The 12302-nt window shown below is 37.4% G+C and overlaps 2 protein-coding genes and 1 non-coding gene across 3 annotated transcripts; 1 reads left to right on the plus strand and 2 right to left on the minus strand.

The window, feature by feature from the left end:
- Positions 1–1902: 1902 nt before the first annotated feature.
- Positions 1903–3179, plus strand: LOC110731381 (probable dolichyl-diphosphooligosaccharide--protein glycosyltransferase subunit 3B). The gene has a single exon (XM_021911240.1). It carries the CDS (start codon positions 2018–2020, stop codon positions 3038–3040), a length of 1023 nt encoding a protein of 340 aa, XP_021766932.1. The 5' UTR covers positions 1903–2017; the 3' UTR covers positions 3041–3179.
- Positions 3180–8899: 5720 nt separating this feature from the next.
- LOC110731167 (pentatricopeptide repeat-containing protein At4g21170-like) lies at positions 8900–10219 on the minus strand. Its single transcript, XM_021910998.1, has one exon. The coding sequence runs from the start codon at positions 10217–10219 to the stop codon at positions 8900–8902; it is 1320 nt and encodes a 439-aa protein (XP_021766690.1).
- A 1517-nt stretch (positions 10220–11736) lies between these two features.
- TRNAL-UAG lies at positions 11737–11816 on the minus strand. The gene has a single exon. It is a non-coding gene; the product is annotated as a tRNA-Leu (tRNA).
- Between the last annotated feature and the right edge of the window lie 486 nt (positions 11817–12302).

Below are 12302 nucleotides of genomic sequence, written 5' to 3' on the forward strand. Positions count from 1 at the left end.
AAACTAGTAATAAATTGGTCGTAAAGACAAATTGGATGGTTCCACTCAGCCAATTGGACCCCCGGAGGGTATTAGGGACCATGGTAAACATTTCGACAATTTTTATTTCCGGGTGAATAAACGTCATAAAATTCCAAAATTGAAGGCTAATATCCACGCTTTTGAGAAATTTCAGAGGTTTCGGGTAGAGCTGTCAATTCAGGTACACGGGTTGGGTTTGGGTCGGTAAGAATGGGTTGGGTCAACTCGGGTTCGGTCAATTCAGATTAATTCCATAGCCTATGTGGGTCGGGTTTGGGTTAGGTCATGCTTGAGTCGGTTCACGTCGGGTCATACTTCTTATCTGGTTTGGGTCGGGTTAATAACTGGCCGGGTTATATTTGGGTCGGGTAAACAATAGGTCAGATTTAATTCGGGTTTTCACGGGTTAAAACGGGTTAGGGTCATTTTCGGGTTTAAGTCGGGTTCGGTTCAAGTTAACAATTTGCAGGTTAGAATCAGGTCGGGTCATTTTCGGGTTTAAGTCGGGTTCATTTCAAGTCAATAATTTGCGGGTTATAATCAGGTCAGGTCAGGTCATTTTCAAGTCGGGTCATTCTGGGGTTCAAGTCGGGTTCGGTTCAAGTCAATAATTTGCGGGTTATATATAATCAGGTGGGGTTATTTCCACGTCGGGTCATTCTCGGAATCAAGTCGGGTTATGTTCAAGTTAATAATTTGCAGGTTACAATCAGGTTGGGTCATTTCTAAGTCAGGTCATATTCAGGTTTAAATAATTACAAATAGATAATTATCATTTTTATCAAGCTAATTATTTCCTTTGACTATAATATATATGGCAATATTCTAGGGAACTACATTTTATAATTTAGGAAGATAATTATCTCCTTTGACCATACAACAAATATATACTATATTCAACTCTTAAATTTGAGGATGATGCTCCTTTATTTTGCTGGCCTGGACCGACCTGGTCTCCCTAGACAAAATGCTTTGATCAACAATAATAAGGTGTTCTAAATTGAAATCGGGTCAGGAATAATTTAGGTTGAATTTAGGTCGGGTGAATAACAAGTCGTGTTGATTACGAGTCGGGTTAGTAAAAGATTGGGTTGAATTTTTGGGTCAGGTTAGTATTAGGTCTGGTAAAATTCGGCTCGGGTCAATAACAACTCGGGATGAATTTGGATCAAGTTAATAACAAGCCGGGTTGATTTCGGTTCCAGTTTGTAACAGGTAGGGTTAAATTTGGGTCGAGTTAGGAACGGGTCGGGTTGAATTTAGGTCAGGTTAGAAACAAGTCGGGTAAAATCAGGTTTTGACGGGTTAAAACGGGTTTGGGTCAATTTCGGTTCTAGTCGGGTTCGGTTCAGGTCATTAATTTACGGGTGACATTCGGGTCGGGTCATCTCCAGGTCAGTTCATGTTCGGGTTCGGATCTCACATACTCGGGTCAACTCGGGTCTAGGGTTGGTTTCAGGTCGGGTTTGGGTCACCATTTTTTCGGGTTCATATGAATCGGTTAATAATCGGGTTTGAGTCGGTATTTCGAGTCGGGTCAACTTTTGACAACTCTACGTACACCCAACTAACCCAAGGTTAGTTTTGCTCTTCATTTGATAATAAAATACAAAAAAAAAAATCATCAAAATGAGATTAAAATACCCATGCATGTATGGTACATCCGAATGTATATAACAAGCATTCAAGCCAGAGCTAGCATACCAAATTACCAATGTGTAATACTCCGTAATTATTATATTTGGCAAACCGGTCAAAATTAAGCGGGTCAAACTCATGCCAACTTTTAAAACCGACGTCAATGCACAACCCATGACCCACTAGCGTGCCGAGGTGACCCTTTTCGTACGTGCCAACTTAACTCGTCTCCTCATCAGTGAGTCAACTCACCATCTTGACTTGTAAAACCCCCATCCTCAGTCCACCCACCATCCCTAACCTCACTCCCAATTTCTCTGCGATCCATCCCTCCCAAATCCTCCACTTTCCTCCAACAATGGCGCCACCCCATCTCACCACCACCATCTTCCTCCTCCCTCTCCTCCTCTCTCTCTCCTTCACCACCTCAACACCCACCAACGACCTCATCTCCGAGCTCCAACACCTCCAATCCGGTGCACCCAACGGCGTCCTCCGCCTCACCGACCACCTCCTCGGCCGCATCCTCTCCCTCCCTCGTCCTCGCCCTTTCTCTCTCCTCATCTTCTTCGACGCAACCCAACTCCACGACAAATCTGAACTCCAACTTCCAACCCTCAAATCTGAATTCTCCATTCTCTCTAAATCATTCCTCCATAACAACAAAGACTCCCCAGATTCCCAGAAACTCTTCTTCTGTGACATCGAATTCAAGGATTCTCAACGATCTTTCAGCTTATTTGGGGTTAATTCACTTCCCCACATTCGCCTCGTTTCACCCCATGTCGAAAATCTCAAGAACTCGGATCATATGGATCAGGGTGACTTCTCGAGACTCGCTGAATCAATGTCTGAGTTCGTCGAGTCAAAGACGAAACTCACTATTGGCCCACTTCAACGCCCACCCATGTTCTCTGGTAAGCAGATTACCTTCTTCTTAATCGTTTTGATGATTTGGGCACCTTTTGCTGTGAAGAAGATTATAGCAGGTCAGACATTGTTGCATGATTATAAGCTATGGTTGTTTAGTGCTATATTTGTGTACTTTGTTAGTGTTTCTGGGACTATGCATAACATTATTAGGAAGATGCCAATGTTTATAACTGATAGAAATGATCCTACAAAGATGGTGTTCTTTTACCAAGGTTCTGGGATGCAATTGGGTGCTGAGGGTTTTGCTGTTGGGTCTTTGTATACTGTTGTTGGTTTGCTTCTTGGGTTTGTTACCCATGGACTTGTTAAGGTTAGGAGTGTCACCTTTCAGCGGTTTGCAATGGCGGTGGCTTTGATCGTCTCGTTCTGGGCTGTGAAGAAGGTTGTGTATCTTGATAATTGGAAGACTGGTTACGGCATTCATGCTTACTGGCCTTCGAGCTGGTAATCGAGGTGATGATAATTGATTTTTAGTGTTGAGGAAATGTTGGTTGCTAAGAACACTATTTTAGATTGTAACCATGACAATTTTTGTTATTGCTCAGGACATATACATGGAATGAAAATTTCTAGCTATAGTTTCATGAGCTGTGCCTCTTTTGATTGATTTTGTTTGGTTTATGGCTTATGCTATATTTTTTTGAGCTTATTCATGTTTTATGGATGCCATATCATTAGTCTATACATTTACTTTACTATGTTTAAATCATTGGGTTCATAGATGGAATTGGTGTATGGCATTATTCTTGTGTTATGATTGATAATGCACTACCTACCTAGTGTGGTGATTTCATCAATCAATGGAATTATGATTAGCAGTGTGCTAGCTAAAAGAGTGAGAGGAATTTAGTGTATCAAAGATTGTGTGTCTGTGTGCATGTGATGTTCAAACAACACACAACTACACAATGTAGGGTTCCATTGATTGATGGAATAATAGATATTAAGTGAGTTTAGGCATATATAATCTGCACAATAGGTTCTTATCTATAACTTGAAGCATGTTCCCTTTATTGAACTTGGAGTGGATTGGATTATGGAGGGAATCTTCTAGGTTTTGGGACTTGTTCGTTCTTATAGTAATGAATCAGTTCATATGGTCAGACTAGTACACTTGATAGGATAATATACCTGAATTCCTGGTGAATAATGTACCATAGTTTGATCATTGTTGTTATTTTTATGGTTTCCTTGGCAAAAGATTGCACACCCAAACAAAGTAAGGGGTCCATTAGAATTGGCAACTTGAGATCCCTTTGTCAGCATTTTTTCTTCATGTATCTCAAAGTAGGATAGAGATGAAATCCTTCGAATTGTAATTCACTGATATCCCTTGATCTGTAGCTCTTGTCCAGTAGTATCCTTTCAATTTGAAAGACAAAAGTTTTCATCGAAGCACATTTTATTTATCCAACATTGTGGAAATTGATCAAGAGTTTCTAGTTTTGAAAGACTGTTCTTTTGTTGGTTTAGTTGTGTGAATTAATGGTCGGAAGGTTTTAGAAATTAGGATGTTATCTATAATAAGAGTTTGTTAGGCATTACTTTTGCTGCAAAAAACATATGAAGATCATGTTTCCACAGTTCGGAAACACATTGTATCAGGAATTCTGGGGGCACTCAGGCACGCCTCTTTTTAGATTACTGATCTATACCTGTAGGTTCTTGTCTTTCAGACCTTTAGATACCCATAATCCCACCTTTAATTTATACCTATCTTTTAAAAGGAAGACAGATATGAGGTTCATGCCTTGTAAGCAAGGTAATAGATGTTCCTCCCCTGTCTTTCCACAAGCTCATTATGTAACCAAGAATGACAGAAAAATTAAATCATCCTCCGAAATAGGAAAGGACCTAAAGAATTTGCCAGCCTATATGAGAGGTTAATGCGATGTACACAACTATGGCACATCTTCTATCTAAATCTTGACTATTTTCAGAGAATAATGCACAAAGTCGTGAAGAAAGATTAAGTTTAGCTATTAAGATCTCAGTAAACCTTCAATTCCTACTGAAAAATTACCTTATGTTTTTTATTGCCATATTTGTGCATTTTTCTATGTCCAAGTGTTTCGTATTTTACCTTCTGCTCATGTTTCCATATTTATGCAACATAGGGAGTTGCATCTGCAAAGAGATGTTGTAGGACTTGTAGCATCAGCAGACACTATTCAATTTTTTTACGCATCTTGTATAACTTTTGTTGCTCCTTAGCTGGTTTGTGGTGTTATCCATAATTTCATTAATAAACCATCTCTGGATAGAACTAGCTGGATGCATCAATAGCTGTCTGATACCCAACTTTGCAACTCTGTTTGCAGTTTATATTTTTACCAGGTTTTCATGTTTTATCAGCTGTTATCAGGGGGAGATTGCAGAAAGTTTTCTCTTTTGCTAAGATAAGCAAATTATTTTATAGATGCATAGGTCCGAAACTCACAATTGTTTTCATGAGCTAATTAAAGGATTACTTCTAAATACATCATACATGTCTTCTGTTTTTTTCTTACCAGTTTGAACATGCACTACTTAGGTTGGTTCTGTGAATATTCTGCGTGAACAGCTCTCTTTAATATTAGGTAGTTTGAGGCAATTAATTTTCTTCTCAAATAGTTTTGTTGGAGAAGCAGTTTTTATGGCTTTGTTGTTGAGCAGTCGTCAGGTTCATTATGGCTTTGTTATTGAGCAGTCGTCAGGTTCATTCTTATGGCTTTGTTATTGAGCAGTCTTCAGGTTCAATTGCAGTCTGCCTTGCACCCTTTCAAGCCTGTCAGAGTGTAAGGAGTTTACCACTTCTTTTATAGCTTAATAGTAATAACTTAAGCATCAGAGGGAATTTTATTATTCCCCTACTTCACTCCCAGGCTTAGCTGATTGCAAAGCTGAAAGACGTCTCAACAGGGCACAGGTTGCCATTGATTTGCCTCTTTAATTTACTTACTCTTTAAAATTCTGATGCTGTCTTGACTATATAATCCTTGGATTGCATTATAAACCATTGCTAAGAGAAAAAACCAAGTATGGTTACTTTTCATAGAACTTAATTAAAAAACAATAAGCCATTCCTACTTTTCATCACAAATTCCTGACCAACATTTTTTCAGTAATGCATTTTAGATGAGCTACTATGGTATATATGTAAATCCTAGTCCAAAACCTGAAGGCATTTGTTCCATAGATGGTCACTCCTGTTATGCATATGGGTAGACCTCTTTTTATCGATTCCACCAAGCACGTCATCCACGAGCAAATCGTTACAATCCTTCCCCATCCAAATCATCTGCTTACAACATCTTGCCTCGAAATGAATACTAAAGAAATCATTGCCCATTATCTCAACAGCACAATCTAAGGTTACTTTGGATGCACAAACCCAAAATGCTGGGTCAGAGGTAGGCTCTGGGACATAAATGATGTCGGAGTCAGGTGCCAAGCTGTTGTCGGGGGCAATGTCAAACTCTAGAATAGTTCCTACAGTAAGGTGTGAAAGCACCACAATGGCCAAGCTGATGGCTAGGAACAACTGCGACATTGTTCTAACCACCATTTTTCTTTACCTTGTGCCGTGAAGTGTTTTGCTTGGGAAAAAAATATAATATGGAAGGGCCTGTATATAGTGTGGGAGGTTTTCTTTATGCGTAGTATAAGATTGTGTGGAGTGATGCTAGTATGCTAGGTAAGTGTAACGTTCAGTTGGTCATAAATTTAAAGGTGTGAAGTAAGTGTAACGTTCAGTTGGTCATAAATTTAGAGGTGTGAAAGAAATGTATGCTTTCTTCACTAGTTACGGCATCCAACTCTTTAATGTATTACAATTCATTTTGGACACCAGAAACGTAACTTCTTGATTTGATTTATTGCTGTTTCTGTTTACACGGCGAAAGAGGGATAAAAATGGCACATCTCCTGGCTGATCATGGTCAGGGGATCAGGGTCAGGCGGCCGGCCATAAAATCTGCATTTTGGCTTGGCATCTCACGGACAGGACACTTTCTGAAGGAAAATAAAAGTGTGCCTAATCCCGGTAAATAACAGCTGACTGCCAAAGCCCAGTACAGTAAAATGCATTTAGGTGGTTAGGCCGGTTATTTAGGTGATTAGGTTGCACATCCTTTGTTGCTTGAAATAGTTGCAAATAATTGATAATCAAACTTTGTAGACGACCTCAAATACAGAATGGATCAAAATGGCACTGGAAACATGTCTATAAGTCATGAAAATTTACTATCAGGAACCGAAACTTCAAAGACATTTCTTTCCTAGGATAGAATGATGTTCCATGGTCCATGTAAAGGTTTTTTTGTAGGCCATTGTCTGCCGAAAACAACTGTAAATTTAAACCTTAGATTGAAGAAAACGGGGGCTTAACAGTCACGAGTAAAACCAAGCAATGGCGTTCATTATGAGTTAATGTTGGCAGCTGAAACTATTGCTTGGTGTGACCTTGCCAAAGACTGCACATGTAAAAAATCATGTACAATTGGTCATGGGCAGCTGCGTATAATCAGATCGCTGCAGCATTTTTTGCAACCCTGAATTTGTTAAGACTACATGTAATGCCCAAAAAAATTACTCCTCAATTTGTTTTATCTGTTAACACCACAAACTTCCCCTCCATCCAAATAGTTTGATTTGAATTATTATGAGATAACACATAACTGCAAGTATTTAAGAAACCATGGCTAAACGATTTGATTAATTCGATGTAGTTTCAAAATCATCACAGCCATTCATAATCGAGGTTTTGAATGTAAAGAATAGACTTCTTTGTTCAGAAAACCAAATTGATATAGCAGAGAACTTCAGAAAACATCATAGTTTCTTTTCAATATCCATTACATTTATACAGACAGAAGTGGTGAAGGCAAAAAAAAAAAAAAAGACCATAACAGATCTTAATTTTAGGAATGCTATACAGACAGAAGTGGCGAAGGCCACTGCAAACTGAATTCAAGTATTTGCGCACACAGACTCAACAACACAGTGTCAGCATCATTTGGGTGCATGAATAAAATTTGACATCCCATTGCTTGCTTAATATCTTCCACGAATTAATGAAATACGAAGTACATCTGAAACCAAATTGCACAGACAAATCATTTGCTTCAATGACCATTCACCAATGCCATACTCCGTAATTCTTAAATCTTAAGCTCCCAAACCCCAATACTTTGTGGTCAATACTAGCCAGAAAATGTCCATATTTGGTTCAGCCAAAAGCATTTGTAGTGTTGTACAAGTAGTATTTGCCACTCAGAATTCCAACAAGTCCAACATGCACACTCATTTCATCACATGAAGTCATCTGAATGAAATGGCCATAAAAGATCCCATTCTTCACTGTAGCAAGGATAAAAGCGTGCCACGCCCTTCCCATTATAGAGCATTTATCAACTTATTCATAACTTGGAATATAATACAGAGAATAATCCACCAGAGGTTAAGGCAGAACTACAGGGATAGATTATAAAAATCCTCGTCGCAACCTTGAATGTGAAATGCAGAGGAAAGTAATTCTTCATTCTCCTCCATTCTCTTGTTCTTTGACTTCTGCTGGTTGTTGATTAAGCAATCACATGAGAAGCATATTCAGACTGAGATATTACTTTGGTCACAATGCTAGCAACTTTCTGACTATCGCCTAAACCTGAGACATGTTAGTATAATGCAGAGAAGGCAGAGGAAGTCAGCAAAGAAATACATGATGCTTCCAAGAGTTCAGTAATTCTGTTTATGCTGAAGTTCATCACTCAGGTAGATGATTGATTGATAAATAATTGCCTATCTATGATGTTTTTTGACCATAATTACAAGCTGTGGCATGAAATACTTATCCCATCCCCATTTCATTACTGGCTAGGATTAACCTTAGCCCACTGCCAGCATGTGTAGCACTTTAGTCATACATAGCCCTCCAAAAGTTAAAAAATTCGATCACCAAGGATTCCCGGATGCTGTATATCTCCTCGATCTAAGCATTCAATAATATTGAGGTTATATTCAGAGGCTCCATCACCAATCAAACTCTTAGCTCTGCATATCACATCATCAATTGATATAAACTTTTGGGACTCTGCTTGCGAGACTAGTGATTGAAACACTTGTATAAAACACTTTCAAGCAAATCCTAGGTGTTAAGTAATAATCAGTCAGGACAGTCAAGACGATGGAATTCAGAGTAATGGTCCTACTCATTGCAGCAATGCTACACAATAAATTCATGTGAATATCTCACGGCATATCATTAGGAAGTATAGACTTTTGGCAAGATAGACAAGTTCAACCAAGATGTAGCAAGTTCAAATCATTATCTAAAAACAGATATCAAGCTTTTGTATGTTTTTGAGCTTGGCTTGAGCCCCATTTTCAACATTTCATCATGAACTTGCATGGCCTTTCTCATTTCCTTTACTTGTGACAATCCACTAATCATAACTAAAAAGCTTGCTTTGTTCACCACATTATTACTTCTCATGCATTCAAATATTTTGAGGGCTTCGTCAACCCTCTCTTCTGTAAGCAGTTTACGAAGAAGTATATTATAAGTTGTGACATCCCATAATATCTCAGATTTTTCCAGCTTATTATGCAACAACAGTGCCGAATCAATCTGACCTGAGGAACAATATTGCTTTACCAATAAGTGACAACAAACAGAATCAGGTAATATATCTGCTTGTAACATTACATTCAGTAGGGCTTCTGCATCTTTCCAATTGTCTTCCCCGCCCAGCTTCATCATAAACTTGGAAGTTCCTGATACAGAAGGGCTAAACCCTTTCACGATTAAACGTATCAGCAATTGGTTCAACTTGTCTGATGGAGTTCCCCGGCAAAGACTTTCAACCAATTCTTCATAACAACTCTTATGCATCACAACTTTCTCCTTTGAAATTATCTGATACAACCCTAGTAATTCATCTACTCTCCCTCCTTTGCAAAATGCTCTAAGCATACACTCAAATGTTGCATTTTCCAGTCCAACTCCCTCATCCCGTGCTTTATAGAACAAAAATTCAGCAGCATATAAGTTTCCCACTTCACAAAATTTCCTTATAACATCATCATACTTCGACGACAGATACTCAGGAAGCAACGCCCTCTCTCTCATAGCGCACAAAACCGTGTCTATAACATTTGTATCCCTAAATTTACAAGCTCCATCAAGAATAGAGCTATAGGTGCAAAAACCCGGCTCAAGATTCCTTTTACACATCTCATCTACTTGATCAATTGCAGCTCCAAAGTTACCAATTCTGCTATAACCATCAATCACTAAATCGAAAACAGCCGAATTACAAACACCTGAATCCAATAGCCTAACAACACTCTCAAATTTCCCATTGTTACAAAGAATCCTAGCAATAACAGTCCAAGTACTCACATTTGACACAATCCCATTTCGAATCATTGAACCATACAAACAATAAGCTAATTTATACTCACTAGCATGGTCTAAAACATCAAGCACAACATTCATACAACTAGTTTTAGGCAAATAACCATATGATATAATTTCTCTATAAACTTTTAAGCCATCAAAATAGAAACCCTTTTGAGCATAACACTCTATGATTGAACTAAAAGCAAGAGGTTGCAAGTTTGTACCTTTACAAGCTTGAATCATAGAACACACAACTTGGGTTGGTGGGTTCACCCCAATGAACGAATCCAAAATGGGTTTAACTGGGTGGGTTTGACCCGACCCGATTAAAATCTGGAAGATCTTGCAATGGATTTTGAGGTCTGGTTGAAACCCAACAAGATTAGTTTTTGCCCAATTGAAGAAATTGAGGGAAATTAGGGGGTTTTCCTGGGTTTTATGAAGGATTTGAAGGAAGATTGGTGGGGTTAATTTAGAAGAGAGATAAAGGGTTTTGAGAAGAGATTGCCAATTATTTCTTTGAAGAAGAATGGAGGATATTTGTGAGATAAGTTGGCGTTCTTGGGCTTGGATTCTCCAAGTAGATGAAGTTGGTGAAGAGATTGGTGATGATTTTGCAGAGAATGTCTTGATGAAATGGTAACAATGGAGTGTTTTTGTGAGGGACATTTGTGTTCTTCATTCATGTGAGTGAAGCTTGGGGTTAGAGATACTACAATTGAGTTTAATAAAGGTGAAGTCATATTTTCCATTGACAAATTAGGTTTACATTTTCAAGAGTGGATATGCAATCTATTTATTTATTTTTTGTAATTAGTGTGGTTTTTACGAGAGTGCAAGTATCAATGTAGAAGTATATAAATCAAGACAACATAGAAATATTATAATGCCCCTTATTTTGAGTGTATTGCAATTAGTCGCTACAACAACATTGCATAGTAATATAGTATATTTCTTAAAATATGTAACACCAAGAGAAACTCTCAAAAATAAATCGTTGTACTAAACGCTTTATATAGCATGAATCAAGAAATTTAAGTGAGTTTTTTTTTCCAACACTACTTACTATCCTTAATCAAAGCGCAAACTAGAACTTAGCCCCTCCCAACCCAAAAGAATCAATGCAAAACAATGACTGATCAAGTCTTTAACAATTTTACTTATTGATTAATGCTAACCAAGGTGTGTTAATTATTCACTGCAATCTTAAATACATTGTATATACTTCGGTGATTTGTCATGAAAGGTCATGTTACAAGTTGATGGGAAAATATGACTATGTGCATTCAATTGATATAATACTATTGTCTAATTTAGTCAACATTGATTTTAGATTAATTTGAGTCCCTTGCTAAGTTGCTATCATATACGGAGTATTATCTTATTTAGGGGAAAACATGGTAAGTCTTAGGGCTTGTTTTGATTTACTAAATTGAACTGAAATTAAGTTGAAAAGAACAAGTCCAAAAGTAAAATTTGAGCCAAATCAAAGTATAGAGAAAAGTCCATGCCTTTTTTTCATCATATATTCAAAGAGTCCTATGAAAGAAAGGAATTAAAAAATTAAAAATAAAAAATTATTAGTTCTTCGCTAGTTATCTTTTTTTTTTTTAATAGTCTTAGCTAGTTATCTGTTAAACCTTTGTTTTTTTACTTATTTTTAAAAGCTAATTGTGCCTAAACTCCTAAAGAAAAAGAAAAAGAAAAAGAAAAAAGAGCAAGGTTGCCAATTTATAAAATGATTGAATAAAGAAAAAATATGACGGCTGTGGGATTTGAACCCACGCCCTTTCGGACCAGAGCCTAAATCTGGCGCCTTAGACCACTCGGCCAAACCGTCTTAATGTTTATTTTCTTGTTGCTAAATGTATAAATACAAGTCTTGTGACCAATATTTTATTTTGGTCACATATACTAGTATAGTATATTACTGCACTGCACTAATCTTTCATAAAGTACAGTAGTGGATCATAATTATCAATTTATCATCATTAAATTAAAGCATAACTAAACTTAGCTTAATCACTTATACAATTCGCATTATTCTAATTAACACCTTCAGCACCGTCACATGGGATAATGGGAGTTGAAATGTCAATGTAAGGCATATCACATGTTACTTGCATTATATTTGATTGAACTTGTTATTTCTTAAATCCTTTGACTTCCTTATTAGTTTTTTTTTTTTTAAAAAAAAAAAAAGGATTAGAATGCTATTGATAAGTTTTCAACAAAACGAATTGAAGTATCATACATGAAATTGCGTTGTATACATTGAAAAAAAAAATAGTAGGAAATGACTATCATATAATAATGGCAGATTACT

Source organism: Chenopodium quinoa, unplaced genomic scaffold (assembly GCF_001683475.1).
Source record: "Chenopodium quinoa cultivar QQ74 unplaced genomic scaffold, ASM168347v1, whole genome shotgun sequence".
Lineage (NCBI taxonomy): Eukaryota > Viridiplantae > Streptophyta > Magnoliopsida > Caryophyllales > Amaranthaceae > Chenopodium > Chenopodium quinoa.